We start from the raw sequence: 23,698 nt of genomic DNA, 5'->3' as shown, positions 1-23,698 counted from the left end.
ACCTTCTTTGCACTCATGAGTAAATATCACATCAGCCCCTCATGAGGAGAAATTCGGTCACTCTCACCTCATCTCTGTGATGGCCTCAACCATGTGCTCACCATGTATCTTCTCTACATCTAGAGTTACAGCTTCCTTTGTTTTCTTTTTTGGCCGTGCCATGCGGCTTGTGGGATCTTAGTTCCCCGACCAGGGATCGAACCCGGGCCCTCGGCAGTGACAGCACCGAGTCCTAACCACTGGACCACCAGGGAAATCCCTACAGCTTCCTTTCTTGCCGCGAAATGCGTCATCCTACCCACCGTTGTCTCCTAGTCTTTAGTACTAACTTTCTCTCTTTGCAAAATACTCTAAATTAAATTCTTCTAAAGTGAGATCTAATCCCAATTCTTTCAGAACTTACTTCTTCTTTCCGGAGTTATCACCCTATCTTTTTTAAGGCCCTAATGAACACCTTTTCGGAGACTGGAAGTACCACAGCCGATGTCACACAAGCTCAAGCCATGACTGCTCTCAGAATACACTTGCAGCCTTCACTGTGAAAGAGCTACATACCACTGTTGACCCATTCACTTATTCATTCAAATAACAGCAACTGGGTTCCCACAGTGTATGTATGAGCCAGCATTCCAAGTGCTGGGCATACACTGTGACCCAAGAGAGACAAAGTTCCCATTATCACCGAGTTTACATGTAAGCGAAGGGCAACAGGCTGAACAAGCCGAGAAATAAATAAAAATTTCAGATCGTGACGTGTGTAAAGGAAATCACAGAGGGTAATGTGATCGAACACGGCTGAGAGGAGGGTCTTTTTTTTTTTTTTTTTGCGGTACGCGGGCCTCTCACTGTTGTGGCCTCTCCCGTTGCAGAGCACAGGCTCTGGACGCGCAGGCTCAGCGGCCATGGCTCACGGGCCCAGCCGCTCCGCGGCATGTGGGATCTTTGCGGACCGGGGCACGAACTCGTGTCCCCTGCATCGGCAGGCGGACTCCCAACCACTGCGCCACCAGGGAGGCCCGAGGGTCTTTTTTAATAGTGGTCATGATCAGACAAGAATTCTCTGACAAGTCTCTCGAGGGATGAAAAGGAACCAGTCAAAAGATGTGGAAAGGCTGTCTGCAGGCACTCCTGATGCTGCTTTTTTTGTTTTTGTATTTAGCAATGTCTTTTTATTTTATTTTTTTAAACATCTTTATTGGCGTATGATGGATTTAACAGACCTCCTTGCAAACATTTAAAAATTCGTTTCTGACCTCCACGTCAATACTTGGGGCCTTTTCACATCCATTTGCAGACAGGCTCAGAGCGTGAAAAAAATGAGCCAGCACCCAGCTGCGGCTGAACAAGGCACGTTCAGCCTTCGTGTTGCAGCTCTCGTAGAACCATAGGATGGGGACAACAGAAGTGCCGCAGCACTAAGCAGGAAGCGCCGGCTCTGCAGCCTGTTAGACTGGGTCTGAGTCCCCGCTCTAGCATCTGTTAGTGGGGCGACCTCAGCCAAATCTCTTCACACTTCGAAACCCCCTTTCCTTGTTTATAAAATAAAGAAAATACAATCAACCAGGATGACTTATTTTTAGGATTTAAGATTATAATCTATGTGTGGGGTGTGTGTGTGTGTGTATTTCCCTGACGAGCAATGGTTCATGATTAGCCAGTGTTCCGGGTGTCTTCATGGAGTGTAACTAGTGTGCATTTCGAGAATGGACTGTATTTATTTATCTTCTATCTAGGGTGTCCACAGTTGTCCTAAACTAACTTTTTTGGGGGCAGGAAGGGTAAAATGGGAAAGGAAATTTGTAAGCTACAGAAGAAGAGAGTCTTGCTTGTAGGGGGTTGCTAACCCACTGTCTCCTATCCCTAGGGTAATTTTGCAGCTTCTCTTTGAGAGACTCTGACTTTCTGATCCATTATAGCCCAGCGAAAGAGAAACTGGCAAGTTGAATAATGAAGTGAGGCCATTGCTCCTGTCTCACCCTAGTAGTAGCCCTGAGAGCTAATTCAGCACAGGGCGACCGGCCACATTCACGCTCATTATCAGCTACCGAGAATCAGCCACAGTCCCGTGTAAGTTGCCACTGGGCGCACAGTTTATCTGCCTTTTTTAGAAATGCACTTACATGTACACATTCCCCAGATTAGTTAATGATCGCGTAAATGGGGTGGCTATTTTCTCCAGAGCACTTGGTTAGCCAGGTCCAGTAAAAAGTGCCCCCCGCTAAATTTTATGGTGTAATAGTGTTAACAGTATTTCACAGAAAGGGTGGCGTGAAATGGACAATTTATTATTTTGGTCTTGTCATATGTGTATAAACATTAAAGGGATTTAATTACATCCACACACTCAAAATTGGACTACGTGTCTGTGAAATGTTCCTTAGAAGTCTGTAAAGTTTCTAAGTATTTCTAAAAACTTGCTCTTTTAATTTTTAAAACAAATATATTTATTTATTTTTGGCTGCGTTGGGTCTTTGTTGCTGTGGGTGGGCTTCCTCTCATTGCAGTGTGCGGGCTTCTCATTGCGGTGGCTTCTCTGGTTGCGGAGCACGGACTCTAGGCACGTGGGCTTCAGTAGTTGTGCCACACGGGCTTAGTAGTTGTGGCTCGCGGGCTCTAGAGTGCAGGCTCAGTAGTTGTGGCGCACGGGCGTAGTTGCTCCACGGCATGTGGGATCTTCCTGGACCAGGGCTTGAACCCATGTCCCCTGCATTGGCAGGCAGATTCTTAACCACTGTGACACCAGGGAAGTCCCTGCTCTTTTAATTTGACTTGTATTCCACTGAGATGTTCAGTGCAGGGTATAATGCCATCAGATTTCAGATATGTGTGGCCTTCACATCTTTAGAAATATTTTATGGAACTCTTATAAGGAAATATCAATGGAGAAAAATATCTGGCCACTTCGCACAGGTGGAACTGGACTAATATGCGTGTTAAAAACCTCTAGATTTTCCGAGTAAAACCTTTAAATTCCTCTTGTGAAAAGGATATGCTGACTTGTTAGATCACTTCCTATTCATACCCAATGCAAACAATGAAGTAAGCTTAGGAGAGGATGACCCCGATGTGCCAGGGAAAGGAAACTTTATTTCAGGGTGTTGAGCAAAGAAGGGTGCTGGCATTGCACAATTCCACAGACCACCATTCACTTTGGTTTTTTTTTAAGATTTTTTTTTTTTTTGATGTGGACCATTTTTAAAGTCTTTATTGAACTTGTTACAATATTGCCTCGGTTTTATGTTTTGGTTTTTTGGCCACGAAGCACGTGGGATCTTAGCTCCCCAACCAGATATCGAACCCGCACCCCCTGCATTGGAGGGCAAAGTCTTGACCACTGAACCGCCACGGAAGTCCCCACCATTCACTTTGAAAGCACGAGACTGGTGCCCCCCGCCAACCTGTGCAGCCCAGGAGAGCCCCCACCACGCTGGCCCACCGTTAGTGTACTCTTGATATTGTACCCCTTTGGTTTAAGACTCTAACCCTTGATCCCCTTAAGTCACTACCAACGAGACTGGGGGTTTAAAAGACAAACGTCTACTCTACAAATTTGCCTAGAATTGGTCCTCCTGGCAAAAGCAAAGCCGTACCATGATTCAAATGACGGTGACCTTGAGAAAGGTCAAAACTCTTTTTTGGAAGCTCAACATTGCTAATTATTAGAGAAATGCAAATCGAAACTACAAGGAGATACCACCTCACACCAGTCAGAGTGGCCATCATTAAAAAAATCAACAAATAAGAAATGCTGGAGAGGGTGTGGAGAAAAGGGAGCCCTCCTACACTGTTGGTGGGAATGTAACTTGGTGCAGCCGCTGTGGAGAACAGTATGGAGGTTCCTTAAAAAACTAAAAATAGAGTTGCCATATTATCCAGCAATCCCACTCCTGGGCATATGTCCAGACAGAGCTATAATTCAAAAAGGTACCTGCACCCCTCTGTTCACAGCAGCAGTATTTATAATAGCCAATACATGGAAACAACCTAAATGTCCATCAACAGATGAATGGATAAAGAAGATGTGGTATAGGGACTTCCCTGGTGGTCCAGTGGTAAAGAATCCACTTTGCAATGCAGGGGACGCGGGTTCGATCCCTGGTCGGGGAACTAAGATCCCACATGCCGCAGGGCAACTAAGCCCGCGTGCCACAACTACTGAGCCTGTGCACCTCAACTAGAGTCTGCGTGCCACAACTACAGAGCCCACGTGCCCTGGAGCCTGCGCGCCACAACTACAGAAGAGAAAACCACACGCCACGATGAAGATCCTGCATGCCTCTACAAAGATCCTGCGTGCCACGACTAAGACCCGAGGCAGCCAAAAATAAAATAAATCTTCTAAAACAAGAAGATGTGGTATATACATATAATGGAATATTACTCAGCCATAAAAAAGAATGAAATGATGCCGTTTGCAGCAACATGGATGGACCTAGAGATTATCATATTAAGTTAAATAAGAAAGAGAAAGACAAATACCATATGAGGTCACTTATATGTGGAATCTAAAATATGACACAAATGAACTTATCTACAAAACAGAAACAGACTCACAGACCTAGAGAACAGGTTTGCGGTCACCAAGGGGGAGGGATGGATTGGGAGTTTGCGGTTAGCAGATGCAAACTAGTACACATAGAATGGATGAACAACAAGGTCCTACTGTAGAGCACAGGGGACTACATTCAATATCCTGTGATAAACCATAATGGAAAAGAATATGAACAAGAATGTATAGATATGTATAACTGAATTACTTTGCTGTGTAGCAGAAATTAACACAACACTGTAAGTCAACTATACTTCAATAAAATAAATTTTTAAAAAGCCCTTTATGGTTTGCTATTGCTGCTATGGTTTAAACTCAATAGTACTTTTCTCTTTTACTAAGAATATGGAATTTTGAGTCTGCATCCAAACTTAAAGGGATTAGTGTTATTGTATCCTAATAGCACTATTATTTCACACTGTTATATGTCACAGTGTCCCTAACAATCCTGTCTCGTTCAAAAAGAAAAACACCGGAGGAGTGAATTCCCATATGCCCAGGGCTGGAGCAACTTAAAGCACCACTGAGCAGCAGATGAGCTGATGATGTGGCCAGGAAGACGAGGGTACCGCGAAATCTGTGCGCAAGCAGGCTCTACGTCCCACTGCAGACTGCTGACCAGGTGCAAAGAAAAACGTGAGGATCTGAGGGTGCTTTGGGTTTTATTGTCCAAGGCAGCTGTAATGAACATTCCAGATCCTGGGGCAGAAGTTAGAGCCGCCAGAAGGAACAATGAAAGGGATTCTAATATTTGAGTTTGTATATAGAACTGAGCCAAGGAGAGCTGAGGAAAAAGCAGACTGTATTACTGTAATTCATCTATCAATAATATGTTTATATGTAATCTTCATCCTAAAATTCTCTCACACCAAAGTCAAATATTTGTGGACCGAGCTGAAGGAGATGAGAGAGGAAAAATTGGCCACGTTCCCAGGGTCCCTGTCTTTGGAGGAGAAACTAGAGTACAGGATAACCTTTTAAAATATAACATTTAGCATGTTAACTTAATATTGAACACTTTGCACTAAGACTTTTAAAAGTCCAAGAAAGAAAGAAAGAAAAAAGTCCAAGAAGGGCTTTTCAAAAAAAAAATAATGGAATTCCTTCATCAAGTGCTTTTGGTGAGAAGTAGTGATGGCATGGATAGAAGCCACATGTAATCCAACCTTTACTGTAGAGTGACGTGCTGGAAAACGACTTGGCCCAGGAGACCAACTAGACATATTGATTAACTATTCAGATGGGATTTTGTTTTATTTCCACTATGGGATCAAAACAAAAGCTCCCAGGAACCTCATGATAAATCCTCTTTTCTTGAGGTTTCTAAAATTATGAAGCTTGAACGCTGGATAACGAATCGAGATGCCATTAAAAACAGCAACAGGGCTCCCCTGGTGGCGCAGTGGTTGAGAGTCCGCCTGCCTATGCAGGGAACACGGGTTCGTGCCCGGGTCCGGGAAGATCCCACATGCCGCGGAGCGGCTGGGCCCGTGAGCCATGGCCGCTGAGCCTGCGCGTCCGGAGCCTGTGCTCCCCAACGGGAGAGGCCACAGCAGTGAGAGGCCCGTGTACCACAAAAAAAAAACAAAACAAAAACAGCAACACACTGTGGTGAGCTAAGCAATAAAAGCCTTCCTATAAATGAAACATAATGGTAACGATGCATTAAAACTGTCCGGCAAGAACGCCCGCCACCGCTAATGCGTAAAACTTGGAAACGTCACCACAAAAGAATTTTTCTCCCAAGGGTAGCACACGCATCATGACCATCCAAGATGTTGTTGATGTTGGTCATTCTGCAGTAAAGCAAAATCGTCTAACGAGGTGAAATTAGTTGTTTAAATTTATTTATTTTATTTATCTATTTTTGGCTGTGTTGGGTCTTCGATGCGCTCAGACTTTCTCTAGTTGTGGCGAGAGGGTGCTCCTCTTCGTCCCGGTGCGCAGCCTTCTCATTGCGGTGGCTTCTCTTGTTGCAGAGCATGGGCTCTAGGCGCGCGGGCTTCAGTAGTTGGGGCTCGTGCGCTTCAGCAGTTGTGGCACGAGGGCTCAGTAGTTGTGGCGCACGGGCTTAGTTGCTCTGCCACACGTGGGATCTTCCCGGACCAGGGCTCCAACCCGTGTCCCCCTCGTTGGCAGCAGATTCTTAACCACTGCGCCACCAGGGAAGTCCCGAGGTGAAATGATTTAGAGCGAACAAGGGCTAGAGGAGGCAGGAGTTCAGAACTCAGGGTCCTGAGGAAGTCTTCCCGGGATCGAACACCAGGTCTTGCTTCCTTACTAGTTGTATGTTCTCGGCCACTTGCTTCAACTGTCCATTTCTCAAGTTCCTCAGCTGCATAATGTAGAAAATACCAACTTCTACCTGGCTGACCAGATGTTCCCCCAGGGGACAATGGCAATGTCTGGAGACATTTTCCATTGTCACAACTGGGGGCAGGGGAGAGGGTGTGTGAGTGCTACTGGCATCTAGAGGGTACAGGTCAGAGTTGCTGCTAATTACACAACCTACGATGCTCAGGACAGCCCCCACTAGAAAAGAGAATTATCCAAGCCTCAAATGTCACCAGTGTCGTGGTAGAAACCCCGGGGGTGGACTGTGGTGAAAACGAAATGAATGAGTACATGGAAAGCCACTGAGAAGTGCTCGGCACGTTATAATTACTCAATAAATGTTAACTACCACTGTGGTTAAGAAGCTCTGTGTATCTGGAATGTCCATATACAATCAACACTTTATGTTCTAGGACCATGTGGCCTGGGCCAACTACCTGGGGACTTTCTAGCATGAATCAAAACTTGTATCCTTCATCATCTTTCACCAAAACAATAGCTTTGGAAGCTATAACATGAGGACCGATTCCGGAATTTTCGAGTTACTTTCAAATCCCGAATGTATTTCTTATTCTTCTTGATGCAACGGGAGGTGAGGGTTGGAGATGAGTCTTCCATGATCTGGAGCACGCGTTGGGAAACTTTGCTGTAGAGGGCTAGACCGTAAATATTGTAGCTCTGTGGACCAGAAGGTGTCTGCTGTAACTACTCGATGCCCCCGTTGTCATATGCAAGCAGCCACTGATGATACGTAACCAAATGGGTGTGGCCGTGTCCCAACAAGTTTACTTACAAACACAGGTGACAAATCAGATTTGGCCCTAGGGGCATAGTTTGCCAACCTCTAGCACAGAGGAAAAGAGTCTATGGAGTCTGGAGCCTTCGGGCTTTGGCGTGAAAGAGCTGCAGGTGTGAAAAGTGTGTTGAATTTCTGTGAGAATGTTTTCTCATTTGCATACTTTCAATGAAAATATCTGTAAACTCTGTGGCACTTAATAGGTGCTTGATAAATAATAGTTTTCTTCCTTCAGGGCATGAACAGATCCAAAGACTGAATTCACAGGATTTCAGTTTGAAAGTGAAAACATACTTGCAGTATGGTTTTTACTTTGCCCGCCATGTCCTGCCGACTTCTGTCCCAGTTATACCAAATGCTGCTCTTCCCCTGAGGCGTTTCTCGGACTACACTCAAGTAACTTCAGTCTTACATTCTTGGCATGAATGCCACTGACTTCCCTTTTTGTGTTTAATGGTAACTCTGTTCAAAGCCGTTCCAAAATGAAGAAGCAGAATGGAAGGTGTTGCTCATAATTCATTCAAAAACAATAAACTCCTCCCTTCCTTTCCCTTATTAATTACACACTTTAGAACACAAGCGCTCTACGCCCTTCCGTTTGGGTTGGGCACACGGAATGGAAAAAAAAAAACAAACCTGTTAATCTGTCATGGGCAGTTATCTCTATCGAGTCTTTTCATAAAGTTTCTGGACAGTGCTACTTTCTATGAAGTGATTCTGAACCAATGTATTTGGCAAAAATCTCCCTTTAGACGTTGTGGTCGGAGCTGAAAAGTAACTTCTGGAAGAGGATGGTTGAATGCCGGGGAGGATGGAGGTGATATGTTTCAGGGAAGGGAAGTCATTTCTGATGGAAAGAGGAAGCTTTTATCCCATGACCTTCCATTACTCATTTTCAATCTTACATGTCATTTCTCATTAAGTGGCATTCTTTTTAGCTGCTGTGCCTTGATTCCTGAATAGCAACGGACTGGAAAAATACAAAGTTGGACTCCTATTCAGGCTCGAGTTACTCAACGGTGGATGCCACCTGCTCTCCTGCAGAGTTACGGAGAACAGGGGTTGGAGGCCGGCTCTTTGGTCTTCCCAAAAGTGAGTGAGGTAGACTTGATTATGTCACTGATTAGACTTGCACTTGGAAGTATAACTGGAAAATGCCAAGCTTTGTTCTGGCTTTCTGATATATCCACAAGCACTAACTACGGCCCATCTTGCCTGGTTGCTGTCACTCTAGAATACCAGCAGAAGCTGGGAGGTTGATTTCTAAATATTTTTGATGCTCAGTGTTTAATATTCATATTTATTCAAATACAGTGAAAGGGACAGTTTAGAGAAAACGAACAACTGAGCTACGATCACAACGGGGAACGCGGATTGGGTGCTATCATTCCGTTTGAGAGGAGGTCTGTGGCTCTGTTCCCCTTGGAGCGGAGCATGCGACTAGGATGAAGTACTAGTTGTCACCAGGAAATACCAGTAGGGGTGTGGGGAAGCGAGATAGGAGGAAACGTATGCAGCCAGTTAAGTGTGATTTCACCAAGGCCACTGTGGTCAAACGGAGATGAATCCCAATGGGTAACTCTGGGAAACAGTGCAGAATGCTGTTTCCAGCTGATGGGGAAGGAGAAGGGTATTTATCTACTATCTCCCATCAGTGGCTGGTTGAAGCCTGTTGGGGGGTGGGTGGGCATGAACTCCTCTCTGGAATTAACTGGGGTGGGGGTGGGAAAAGCCCCCAGGCAGAGTCTTAGCCTCTTGCAGCTGGAAGCTCTCAGGCCCGCGGACACGGGACTGGTGAGTACATTACGGGCCTGGCACTGACAGTTAGAAAGGAGTGACTGCTAGCTGGATGTTCCTTAAAGAAGAGCTGTCACAGAGGTCAGAGGACACTGGTGTCACAGTCGTCCAGTCTGTCCTGTATGTAGCTCCAGTGACTCACTTAGGACTACTTGCAGAGCTAAACAGAGTTTGCATCCGACAGCACTTTCTATCCTAACCTTGGTCAGTCCTAACCTGGGGGCCACAATCCACCTACAAACTTCCATTTGCAACGGACCGTGAACGGGTCTAAATCCGAGCAATGGGTCTAAATTCCAGCAACAAAGTTGCCTGGAAAAGAAAACGCATGAAATCTAATGAGTCAGACTAAAATACATCTATTTCTTTATCTAGAGACCCGTCGCTTTTCCATCATTTCAACTCACTGTGAAATTATTCCTGGCTTTACAGCTTGAAGGCTCAATATGTAATCTTCTGCAGCAAAACTGAATTGTAAACACTTGAGTTAGGGATCCCATGAAGAACTGCTTCTCTCTCCCTCTCCCCGCCCAACCCATTAACTGAAAGGTCAGCTGTATTTCTATACACAAACCTGACAGCTGTTGCCTTCTCACCTTCCTACCTGGGCAACAGAAGGCTCTGTTTATGTTTGTCAGGATCAGGGGGTGGCAAGGAGGTGGCATCCTGCCAGGTAATGGGACCGCTGCTTTCTTTAATTTTATTACCAAGAACAAAGCCCTCTTATTGTTTAATAGAACACTTAAAGGCAGGCCTCATAAGCATAGCTCTCATTTTTTTGAGACCACAAATATGAGGAATTCTTTAAGGCCATGTCATGAAAAACAGAAGGAAAAAAGTACTTTATTCTGCAAAAATTAAAGCAACCCTTTGTTGAAGTAGTCAGGGCCCGACTCCAGGTTAGCACGTGTGTGCACTCACTGTCTACGGGCATTCGTTTCCATTGTTCACTGAGGCAGCCATTGTTTCGTTAAGGTTAGATAGAGGCTATGTCAGAGATACAAAAGAAATCACCTTCCTCTAGGAGATCATCTCTTTGCCATCATCATTTCCGGATGACACGCTAAAAGAAGGAACGTTGTGCACCAAAAATAAACAAGCCGACACTCTCCCCTTGCAAACTCTATTTATAAAACTGGGAACCACACAGATCTTAATGCAGTGATTCTTCTGATCCTGCCAGCAAATTCAACTTTTGATGCAGTCCCTGCTTCTTAGCTCTGAGTTTTACAGTACACGTGGCGAAAGCTACTGGTCTCCAGAGATCTTTGCAATAGTCTTAGTAGCTAAGGAACCAAAGTAAGAGGAAATGCGCATGCCCTTATCCCTCCCTGAATAGGGATGTTACCGTTGTACAAGTGATAATACACGAAGCAATCCTATGGACTTGTTGAGCGCCTACCACCCTAGAAAGGGAACTTTGCCTTTTCGAGAAAATGACTGCACTAGAAAACAATTAGCAAACATGCCAAGTGCACACATAATGAACGGCTAAACCATGGGCTGCAGAAGTTGTAGCACCGTGGGGTCCAGTATGACAGCCACTAGCCACTTGCAGTTTCTGAGCACTTGACACGTGGCTAGTGTGAACCGAGATGTGCCGTGAGGATGAAACACGTACGTCAATCACTCTCGTGATCACGTGTTGAAATGATGTTTTGAATATATCAGGTCCAATACATTGTCTAGTACAATTAATTTTCACTATTTGGTTTTACTTATTAAAAACTGTGTTTACTCGGAAATTTAAAATTATATGAGGCTCCCATTACATCTCGACTGAACAGTGAATTGGGAGGCTTCACTCTGGCGGGGTTGGGGGTGTGGCCTTTCCTAGGCCTCACGTTCTTCTGACTGACTCCCTTTGCATCTTTCACCCAGTGGGTCTGCACCATCTCTCTTTGAAGCTGGCCAGGCTTACTTACTTTCCTAGGGTTCTCTTCTGAAACTGTGGTGGCACTCAAAGTTATGGAGTGAGGAGAAGGGGAGATGGGAGGGAAAGTGGAGAGCACTGCTGCTGTTCAAGATGGGCTTTGCCAAAAGGACATGACAAGTGAATCTAATCTGGTTTGAAAGAGAAGAGGAAAGACCACAGAATTCAGGTGTCTGTCAGTTGCTGATTTTGAGGCTGCAGTGTGAGAGTGTGTGAGAGTGTGTGAGAGTGTGTGAGAGTGTGTGTGTGTGTGTGTGTGTGTGTGTGTGTCATGAGAGTCTGATATCGAAAACGTCACCATCTTCAGACCTAGGTTGACTGTCCATACTACATCTGTGGAGGTGTTTAAAAGTGTTTCCCTCCACTTAATTCCAAGTGGCCTTCTGGTCATTTTCTAAGGAAAAGAAACATACTGTCCTGCTTCCCAAGGAGTCCAACCAACTAGGAGAGGGAATACACGTGCACTTAAAGGTCATGAGGATTCTTGCCCAAGGACTGTACCTGTATCAACAAATCACTATGCAGTTCTCCTTAAGCTTTTAAGTTGAAATTATGGATCTCATTATTCTATTCATAAATTCAAGAGATTTTATGAAACCAAGAATAATCACTCTCAGGGGTCCCTGAATCAATGTTTGATTAACTCAAGTTGAACAGACTCAACTCCATTAAACAGTCACTTCCATCTATATATTAGTTGATTCAGTTCCAGTACACATTTTAAGAACTGAGGTAAAGCTTACATACAGGGAAATGCATAAATAAATCTTAAGGGACAATTCAACGGGTTTTGATAACCAACCTAACCAACAGCTTAATCAAGATATGTTTTCATTGCCCCAGAAAGTGTCCTCAAGCCCCTCTTCCGGTCAATTTTCACCCCCTCAGGTAATCACTGTTCAGATTTTTATCACCAAATTCCTGTAACATTTTAAATTGTGTTTATAAAGGTAACATATGCAATTTACTTTATAACCACTTTAAATGCTTAACGGGACAAAATTAAAACCCTAACAAGGTAAACCTTCCCAAGTCCTTAGGTAGCTCTCAGAAATCTAATAAAAACTTACAAATGTAGTGAAACTCAAGTTCTAGTGAACATTCTAACGTTGGCTTGAAACAAACGACTTCATGCTTTCACGTTAAAATCAGAGGTCTAAAATAAATGACATGTTTCAGATGAGAATCTCAAAGCTAACCTGTCACATTTCTGTAGTATGTCATATTCTCGTTAACGCTACAAACCCTTAAAATACAAACGTATGTTTTAGTCCTAAACTGTAACCCAAAATGTTGATCCTACGGCTATTATTTAGGTTTTCATTTTTTTTTTTGGTTGTAACATCATTCTCAAACTTCCAGGGGAGGAGGGAAAAAAGAACTTTATTTACTTAAGGAAGTAAACTGGTCATCTCAAAGAAGTTGAGGTTACCAGGTCAAGGATGAACAGTCAAAGACTTGAGAATAATGCACAAGACCCGAAGGCTCACTGGTTCTGCTGGTACCACTCATGGATACCCACTGGGCACTCGCTATCATGGGTGGAACAGGGTTTCCAATTCCCCAGCAGATGGGAATGTTTCTGGTCATGAGAGTTCCCCCTAGGAATTTTTAATCATGTCTTTCAACTCTATCACCTGGTTTGGGTAGCTGAGGTCGGGGAACCATTCCAGTTGCTTTACTACTTGATTGGATTCAACCCATTTCTTTACTGGCCGATTCTTGTTCTGTCTGGCTTCCAGTCATATTTCTGTGGTGACATTTGCCTCAAAGGGCCAAAGGGCCATTAGGATATTGAAGTCAGGAAGTTACAGTAGGAGTCTGTCGAGTGGTCATTATCGTTTCTCACATACATTTGCATAAGGCCTACCGTTTTTGCTTTCCCTACACCACAGTCTACGCCTTGCTGTGGAGCTATACCCACTCGATACAGTAACCATCTCTTTCTAACACCTGCGAGAACGGACAAGGCACCATCTTCCTAACCTGGGTAAATAGATGGAAGGTATCCTTGAACTTAGCACAGCCTAATGCCAAGCTTGCCAAGTCAGAGAATCAGGCTACTATGATAGTCTTCATCACCTCATATACATGAACCTGCTGTTATATCTAGTGAAAATACTTTTAAAAGCATAGTAAAAGCTCTATCATAAATTCCGAAGCCAGGAAGTTACCTCACTTGGTTGTAAAAATCTTTGTGCTGGTCCTCACTGAAAGCCTTGTACATTCAGGGGTAGCCCCAGGCTTTTTAAATAGCTGAATTTAAATTTTCATATTTCTGTTCCAAACAAAAAAAGCCAGTGCTACAATTGCGCTCTTGTTAACAAACATTTGATATGCATGACTCATCTATTTTGCTGGGGAGTTTCAAAATTAGAACAAAGCTTTTCAGTTTTCCCTACGACATGTAGCGATTAAAAACAGAAGTCAGTTGAATAAAGGTAAAAAGATGATGTGTCCTGTTTTTCTCATAATCTTATATACAGAGATCATTTCAGCTTATCACAGAAAGCAATTTTATATTGAGAAAAATAATTTCAACTAGATATTTTTTTAAACCTTTTATTGATGTATAGTTGACTTACAGTGTTGTGTTAGTTTCCAGTGTACAGCAAAGTAATTCAGTTTTATCTATCTATATTCTTTTTCATATTCTTTTCCATTATGGTTTATTACAAGATATTGAATATAGTTCCCTGTGCTGTACAGTAGGACCTTGCTGGGTTTTTTTCTTCTTTTTTAAAAAAATGTATTGCAGTATAGCTGGTTTATAAACTAGATATTAAGACCCAGAAACAAAAGAGGCTGGTTCAGTAACCATATGATGGATTGATGGGTGGGATCACACTTGTCTCTGGATGGCAGGCACAGGAGCAATAATGGGACTCAGTTTTCTACCTGACAGTCACCTTCTCACCTGGGATCATTCCTTTCACACCTCTGACTGTCTCACCGGGATCCATCCAACTACCACCATCTCAAGTGAAAGCTGAGTTAGAACTACGATGGCAATTAAAAAAATTTGTCATGACCCATTCTTATTATTCTTTATATCACACCAGAAACAACTCTGCTGCTCTAGTCAAGCATCTAAATATTTCAAGGCAAGAAGGTTGTGTGTGGAATAGGGTAAGGGGAGACATGATGAAGAATTCCTGTGTTATGGGGAGAAACTACATTAAGATATGTCAGTAAAACCATGTCTTCGCTCTTCATTCCTAATGCTCAACCATTTGGCCTCCCCAATGAAGGCAGATTATTTCATATCTAAGTATTAGCCTTGGAAATCTGCATTGCTGAATTCAAATATGTAAGAGGGATTGTCTTCAGAGGCAGGTACACGTGATCACGCTCCAATACAAACCACCTGGTAGGATTCTGAATCTGACACAATAGTTCATTCCAGCCAAATTGGAAAGGCTATAGATGACAAAAGGTTTGGATCATGTTTTAAAAAAAGTTTCAAAGCTGAAATTTGGGAATGTTATTCTGAAAGTAATACCGAAGTAACTAAGCCTTATATTCATTCATTCATAAGATTCATCTCTTATTCCAAAATACTGGAAGACGTTCTACTGATGTCTTCTCATTATTCTTCATGAATATAACTAAGAAGGAAACAGGATCCAATGCCCTTTATGAATCAATTTTTTTACGGCAAGAGCACAGACATTCAAGTATGTGTTACATACTACCTTAATAAACAAGTTAAATTTAATCTCCACTGAGAAAAGCTAAATTTGCTTCTTGAGTTGTCAATTTTAGCAACCTTGGTTGAGTAAACTGGATACAAAGCCATTAAACACATGCAGTAGCCAAAAATGAATCTTCTCATGATTCAAAGACATGGAAAGATATCCCATGCTCTTGGATTGGAGGAATATTGTTAAAATGGCCATACTACCCAAAGCAATCTACTGATTTAATGTGATCCCTATCAAAATACCCATGACATTTTTTCACAGGACTAGAAAAAATAATCCTAAAATTCATATGGAACTATAAAAGACCCAGAATCGCCAAAGCAATGCTGAAGAAAGAGAACAAAGTAGGAGGCATAACCCTCCCAGACTTCAGACAATAATACTACAAAGCTACAGTAATCAAAACAGCATGGTACTGGCACAAAAACAGACATATGGATCAACGGAACAGAACAGAGAACCCAGAAATAAACCCACACACCTACAGTCAATTAATCTTCAACAAAGGAGGCAAGAATATACAATGGGAAAAAGGCAGTCTCTTCAGCAAGTGGTGTTGAGAAAGTTGGACAGCCACATGTGAATCAATGAAGTTAGAACTCACCCTCTTACCATACAGAAAAATAAACTCAAAATGCCTTAAAGACTTAAACATAAGACATGACACCATAAAACTCCTAGAAAACATAGGCGAAACATTCTCTGACATAAATTATACCAATGTTTTCTTAGGTCAGTTTCCCAAGGCAATAGAAATAAAAACACAAATAAACAAATGGAACCGAATCAAACTTACAAGCTTTTGCACAGCAAAGGAAACCACAAACAAAACGAAAAGACAACCTACAGAATGGGAGAAAATATTTGCAAATGATGTGACCATCAAGGACTTAATTTCCAAAATATACAACAGTTCATATAACTCAACAACAACAAAAAAACAAACAACACTATCCAAAAGTTGGCAGAAGACTTAAATAGACATTTCTCCAAAGAAGACGTACAGATGGCCAACAGGCACATGAAAAGATGTTCAACATTGCTAATTATTAGAGAAACACAAATCAAAACTATAATGAGGGGCTTCCCTGGTGGCGCAGTGGTTAAGAGTCCGCCTGCCGATGCAGGGGACACGGGTTCGTGCCCCGGTCCGGGAAGATCCCACAGGCCGCAGAGCGGCTGGGCCCGTGAGCCATGGCCGCTGAGCCTGCGCGTCCGGAGCCTGTGCTCCGCAACGGGAGAGGCCACAACAGTGAGAGGCCCGCGTACTGCAAAAAAAAACAAAAAACAAAAAACAAAACTACAGTGAGGTACCACCTCACACCAGTCAGAACGGCCATCATTAAAAAGTCTACAAATAACAAATGCTGGAGAGGATGTGGAGAAAAGGGAGCCCTCCTACACTGTTGGTGGGAATGTAAGTTGTTGCAAGTATGGAGGTTCCTCAGAAAACTGAAAATAGAATTACCAGATGATCCAGCAATCCCACTCCTGGGCATATATTCGGACAAAACTGTAATTCAGGGCTTCCCTGGTGGCGCAGTGGTTGAGAGTCCGCCTGCCGATGCAGGGGACACGGGTTCGTGCCCCGGTCCGGGAAGATCCCACATGCCGCGGAGCGGCTGGGCCCGTGAGCCATGGCCGCTGAGCCTGCGCATCCGGAGCCTGTGCTCCGCAACGGGAGAGGCCACAGCAGTGAGAGGCCCGCGTACCGCAAAAAAAAAAACAAAACTGTAATTCAAAAAGATACGTGCACCCCTATGTCCATAGCGGCACTATTCACAACAGCCAAGACATGAAATAACCTAAATGTCCATCAAAAGATGAATGGATAAAGAAGATGTGGTAGATATATACAAGGGAATACTACTCAGCCATAAAAAAGAATGAGATAATGCCATTTGCAGCAACAGGGATGCAACTAGAGATAATCCTACTAAGTGAAGTAAGTCAGAAAGAGAAAGACAAATACCATACGATATCACTTATATGTGGAATCTAAAATACGACACAAATGAACCTATCTATGAAACAGACTCACGGACATAAAGAACAGACTGGTGGTTGCCAAGGGGGAGGGGGTTGGGGGAGGGGTGGAGTGGGAGGTTGGGGTTAGCAGATGTGAGCTTTTATATATAGGACGGATAAACAACAAGGTCCTACTGTAGAGCACAGAGAACTATATTCAGTATCCTGTGATAAACCATAATGGCAAAGAAAAAAATGTATCTATCTGCATAACCGAATCACTTTGCTGTACAGCAGACATGAACACAACATTGTAAATCAGCAATACTTGAATTTTAAAAAAAAAAAGAATCCTCTCCAGAGAAGATGAAGTTCTGTGTAGTCCAAGAGTTCCTTTTCTCCTTTGTCCTGAGAATCCTAAGACTTAAACTTAAGAGACCAATCTTTACCACAGTGGCTTCTCATAATCCAGTTTCTGAATGCCACCATATTTGCAGTATCACCTTATCCTTATTCCAGAGCTGTTTAACGAAGAGCCGTGAATGACTGTGGGTTGTCTGCTGTGGTTTCAGAATCTGACTCTAAATAAGCCTTGAGAACGTTCTCACAAGGGCTCATGTGGGGTAGGAATCTAACCCTTATCTGCAAGTGACAGTGGATCACGACTTTGGACGTTCAAGTTGGCCCCTAGCATATACACGTCATCCAAGATCAGACAGCTGTCCACAGGATACAAACAGCACCTCTGGTGTTCGGATGGTGGTCTTAATCCAGTGGCTCTAGACGGAGCAACTGTCAAGGTTTCCATAGACAGAGAATGCTCTGACATAAAACTACACAACAAAATGAATTGAAACGTAAAGGTTCATCTTTCTTTTAACCCAGCAATTTTTTCCTTATTTCAAAGTTTACATTTGAATGCTTTTTAGAGCTTGGTGAATGGCTGAAAAATTCTTTTACAGACCTACATCTGTTTTCCCTAATCAGTTTTTACCACTTCTTAAGCTATTTTATTAAAATAAAAGAAAAAAAATAATTTAAAGACTTGGTGTGAAAATCAACAGCAAAAGGACACAAAAAAAGTGAGTATAAACAAGGCAAGATACGCCAAAGGACTAAAACGCTAAAAAGCCAGGACTCTGACGGGATGCTGGCTTAGAGAATGGCCTGCTAGGATGAGCTTGGGCAAGGACGGTGAAGTCAGCTGAGCCTTTATCTTCTCCAAAATGCTACGGCAATTAGACATCCTTTCATAGTTTTTTCTCTACCATCTCAATGTGGATTTAGTCACTGGTTACCTGTAATTCCCAAAATGAGTATCTATTGCATATCCAGGTATTGTATTCCCTGTGAAAGAACTCGATTCTCAGAATGTGTGGAGAATATGATATCCGTCATTGATTCTAAGTATTTGCTTAGCTAATAAACTAGGTCCTCTGATTTTTAAAAGAAAATGGGGAGGGGGCTTCCCTGGTGGCGCAGCGGTTGAGAGTCCGCCTGCCAATGCAGGGGACGCGGGTTCGTGCCCCGGTCCGGGAGGATCCCACATGCCGCAGAGCGGCTGGGCCCGTGAGCCATGGCCGCTGAGCCTGCGCATCTGGAGCCTGTGCTCCGCAGCTGGACAGGCCACAACAGTGAGAGGCCCGCGTACCGCAAAAAAACAAACAAACAAAAAAAAGAAAATGGGGAGGAAGACGAGATGATGAAGAGAAATAGTCCATATATGATCTAAAAATGTGAAGTGCTACAGCTGATCCAAATTCTGACCACTTTTCATGGACTCGTTCTACACCCCATAACTAACTCCAAACTCAACCCAAGGCAATTTTCTATCGCATTCTTCCCTTGCAGAAAACAAAACTGGCTAAAACCCACTGATTTTTAGAATCCCACCAAATTACACAAACATTTCGTGGGAGTTGACCTGATGTTGCCTTTTCAATGCCTCTATCTCTGAGTCCTAGACTGCCTTGGCCTCATACCCTCTGTCCTCTAGTTTTAAAAAAATTTGGTACTTACTATCAGAAAGCTATTTCACTTGCTTGTTTAAAAACAAGCTATGAAAACAATGGGGATGGGGGTGGGAGACCTTCAAACTCTTTTCATTCTGAAGAGAAGCAGAAGTGAATCCCAGGAAGGAGGTGTGGATTCATAAGGATGTGGCATTTCCTCAGGATTTGGTGGGAATTCATTGATCTCATTTACAACAATTGAGAGTTGCCTCTGGGCTTTGAGTGTTTTTAGCTCCAGCTGGCACAGGGATCATTTTCCCCTGGAAGGCTCATACCCGAACACAAGGACACCTTCAGGCAGAGGAAAAGGAAGAAATAAGGTCTAGGAACCTAGGATGTGAACCAGGAAATTCTTTTCCACTGCACTGATTTAAAAGACTGTCATGCTGGGGCCTAACAAATCCCACCACCTTTTTTGGAGCTTACTAGTGCTGGGGCATTTTCCCTTGGATGTGTGATCGTTTTGCATCAAGATAGCCATACTATTTTCCCAATAACCGAAAATATCATTTCCTGAAAAGAGTGAGGGATGCTAATTGTAACTGTGAAATTTACACAGCGTTCCTCAAGCCCTCACTAAACCTTCAAAACCAAATAAAGTTCAAACTCAGATGCAATGTTAAAGTCCACTGAACCCTCATCTCTCCAAAGCCAGTTCCTACTTATCCACCCTCAAACACTTTCTATTCCTATAGAATGAACTCCTGGCTTTGTGTCCATACAACTCTTCATTGTTCCATCCCCATGCCTTGGTTTGCCCTGCAAGCAGTGCCTCTCCCGTGTCTCCACAGGCCCGAATGTTACGTACCCTTGAAGGCAGCCTCACACCGTGTATGACCTCTCCCAGCTGAAAGAAATTCCTCACTTCTCTGAAATTCCAAAGTATATAATCCCAACCTCTCTCGTGGCAATTCATTTTTCTATTTCGTATTGCTCTTTCATCTTAGTTGAGATAGTAAGCTCCGTGTGGGCAGGGTCCTTTCCACCTAGCACGGGGCAACACACACAAGGAGGACACTCCCCATGCACTAATGGAATGAACTAGTGCGACCACTTACCAAACCAAAGTAACTGACCTCAGACAAAAGTTGACACCCTCACCCAGAAATATGTGTTTAGTGAACACAGCTCGGAGATCAACAGTGTCCAGAACAGGAAGAGGAGAAAGTCAGGTTAAGCTAAATTATCCACATCTTGGAAATAAGGCAAAAAAGAAGACTGAGTCGTTCTGGTGTCATACTAGAGCGGACTCCATGAAACCAGCCTAAGGAAGGGGTCATCTGACTCTCCAGGCTGGGATGTAACGGAGTTTGACTTTCTATTTAGTATCGATGAGGGCTTAGTCTCTGCAAAGTTAAATGTTAACTTAGAGAAAACTGATGGTATGCAACTTAGTTTGCTCAGATGTAATGATTTTATTGCCCCTTAGGTCGCCAACCAGTTTTGCACTGAATTTAGCTGTCTTACTCTAGCATTCGTTTACCTCCCGACCCCCATGTTTGTACGTATCAGTCTCTGATACGAATCCTCCTTTAAGCCAGCTTTATCATCTTGCTTATTCCTTCATCAAAGATTAAATAAATTTCGAGGCAGACTCATTTGATTATTATATGAGATTTAGATGCTCAATTTTTAAAAATTATACTTTGAGAATATGAATAACTACGAATAAGGGCACACGTAAAAATAGGTACTGCTAGTATCATTATTTTTCTACTTACAATTTTCTTTGATTTTTATCTAGAATCAACCTCCTAAGTACCAAATTCATTCACCCACACACATTTCTTTCCATTCCAAAGGATTTATACAGAAATAATAAGAGTGAATGGAATGAATATTCTTTACTCTTTGTCTAGAATAACTTCTAATGGCATGCACGTGTCTATTTGAAAGTCTGCGGCAATCAGTTCAGTAATACCTTTATTTTAAAAGCCTGTATGTCAACGAAATACCTAATCTTTTGAAATAAAAATAGAATCTGCTTGTAAATTTTGTGAATGACACATCTATCTATCATTTGAAATTACTGAACATTACAGAATGTAATTTTACATGTTAGGATGAACAGCATTTTTGTAAGTTCAAGCCATACTAATATTGCATTAGGAGCGAGACAGTTGTTCTGAAATCACTAAAGGCCATAATAGAAACCAGACACTAATGCTTTAAGAAGTAACTAGCTGAAACTGAATGAAATAATCACCTAATCCATAATGCATTTGTAAGATTTTGCCATGCAACACAGATAATTTTTTCTTTTCTTTCTTTCTTTTTTTTAACTGAAGAGAAATAATTCTTTCTTATGGTCCTAAACATCAAATGCTATCACGTCATAAAAGTGAAATATAGCACATGGATCATTTTTTTGTTCATCCATTTAATTCTATAATACCTATTCACTTCACCCTATAATGAAAACATTATGCTTGTTCACTATTATTTACAGTGTTGTTAAATCAGCAAGGCTCCAAATGCTCCCTCGAAAGATCACTGCCAAAATCGAATCTGTTCTAGACGGAGGGTTAGAAAGATCTGGGTTCCGCAACTCGCCCTTGCTGTCAGTGCTGCCTGCACGCTCTTGACTTAATCCCAACATGCTGCAGTTGTGGTCAATTTCATGGAAACACAGCTGACAACCAAGGTGTATTTAATACACACCTGTAGTGGGATGAATTGTATCCCCCCCAAGAAAAGGCATGTCCAAGTCCTAACCCCTGGTACCTGTAAATATGACCTTATTTGGAAATGGGGTCTTTGCAGATGGAATCAAGTTAAAGTGAGTTCATACTAGAGTAGGGTGGAGCCTAATCCAATGACAGGCGTCCTTGTAAGAAGGAGATTTGGACACAGACACAGAGACACACAGGGAGGAGGCCACGTGACGACAGAGGCTGAGATGAGAGTGATGGAGCCACAAGCCAAGGAATGCCAAGGATTGCCTGCATCCACTAGGAGGTGGGAAGAGGCGTGAAAGGACGCTCCCCAAGAGCCTTTAGAACGAGCAAGGCCTTGCCAACACCTTGATTTTGGACTTCCGGCCTTCAGAATGGCAAGAGAATCAATGTCTGTGTTTTATGCCATCCAAGTTTGTGGTGCTTGGTTACAGCAGCCCTCAGAAACTAATACAACACCTTTTAAATAGTGCTTTTTTTGGGCTCTTCTTTGTAAGAGTGATTCAAATCTACAAGATTAGGAATGCTAAGGAAAGCTGGATCAGGGAGAGCTGTGATAGGGGCGGGGGCAGAGCAAAGCAGTGGATGGGGAGAGATTCTCGAAGGTTCTAGTTCCTTCTAATTTCATCCATGTTGGATATCTAGCTTCCGCAAAAACTCTGACTTTAAGAAGATTCCCGTTGGAGAAATATAAAGGGTGAGGGTATAAAAACCGTGATCAAGCAGTTTTCATATGAAAAATAGCACACAGAGATACTCACCTCCACATGTTGACATGTTTGGATGAGTTTAGCCAAGAGCGTCTCCAGTTCCGTGTTCCTCTTAATAAGGTTGGTGAGGTTACTCTCTAAGTTTTGCTGTTCAAAAAAAAGAGAGGAAAATCTTATTCTGCATACTTTTAATACTTTAGTACATACAAAATTACTCATACTCAGGAAAATGGATACATTTTTAAAGAAATCTCAATGAAATCTACACAGTTTCAAGTACTTACAGATTTAAACTGGATTTTGAAAAGTCACAGTGTAAAAGATAATTTTCAAAATGTTCAGATCTCACTCTTTTTGTTCCTGCTTCCTGTACGAACTCAGGCATATTTCACTGAATAATTAGTCATAGGTTATTTCCAGGTTGTGAACGAGGGAGAAAAGAGGTAATTGGATTTCTAATTCCTTTACCTGAATCAGAAATGGCAATAATAGAAGGAATATATACCCACATCAAATCAACTACCGTTGGATTTTTAGAATTTACCATCTTATGGGCAGGCTGAGGTCAATCCGTGGGAAGAAGGTCTGAACTGTCCAGCTATTGATGACACTATGGTCATTTATAGGCATTGATAAGAAGTCCTCATCATACACGTTTACTCATAATACGTTTCATTGTACACGCTTCTGTTCTTTGCCTATCAACCTATCAATGCCAGATCAAATTTCCTTCACTGCTACGTTTTTCACATCACTGTTCTCCTTAAGAATCTAGAACTATTCCCTGTTCCTTTAGAACATCAACATTTTTTGAAATTTAGTTTATTGAAGTATAGTTGATTTACAATGTTGTGTTAATTTCTGCTGCCACATACTCCACCATGTTTCCCCTCAGGTCCCCACTGCCCCCTCGCTCTGCCCCCCTTCTCATGTCTGCATTTCCTTTCATTTCTGATCCTCGGAGACTTTCCACTTATGTTTAAGCTTGGTTATTATTCTTTAAAATCCATTTTAAAATATTTTATCTGTAATTCTCATGTGTTCAGAACTCAGAGGGAGGTTTGGGGCATTATTTCATCTGGACTGGAAGAGCAACAGGAAATCTTCCATTTCGACTTTGCGACCCTCAAAGTGTCTCAAATATAAATATTTTAAGGGAGAAAAAGAATCGTTTCTCCCCTGAAGGGTGGGATACCACAAAAAGTCAGAGAATGAACCAG

At 42.6% G+C, this 23,698-nt stretch overlaps 1 protein-coding gene and 1 non-coding gene across 5 annotated transcripts in view; both read right to left on the bottom strand.

The window, feature by feature from the left end:
* MID1 (midline 1) overlaps window positions 1–23,698 on the bottom strand; it is a 649,032-nt gene that overhangs the window by 63,865 nt on the left and 561,469 nt on the right. For all 4 annotated transcript variants that reach the window (XM_030845180.2, XM_060292841.1, XM_060292842.1 and 1 more), the window contains one exon: window positions 22,530–22,625. In XM_030845180.2, the coding sequence (XP_030701040.1) occupies window positions 22,530–22,625 (96 nt within the window). The remainder of the gene's footprint in view (window positions 1–22,529; window positions 22,626–23,698) is intronic.
* Window positions 182–254, bottom strand: TRNAD-GUC (transfer RNA aspartic acid (anticodon GUC)). Its single transcript has one exon. It is a non-coding gene; the product is annotated as a tRNA-Asp (tRNA).

The sequence above is a fragment of the Globicephala melas genome, chromosome X (assembly GCF_963455315.2).
Source record: "Globicephala melas chromosome X, mGloMel1.2, whole genome shotgun sequence".
Lineage (NCBI taxonomy): Eukaryota > Metazoa > Chordata > Mammalia > Artiodactyla > Delphinidae > Globicephala > Globicephala melas.
This window is presented reverse-complemented; position numbering and strand designations above follow the sequence as displayed.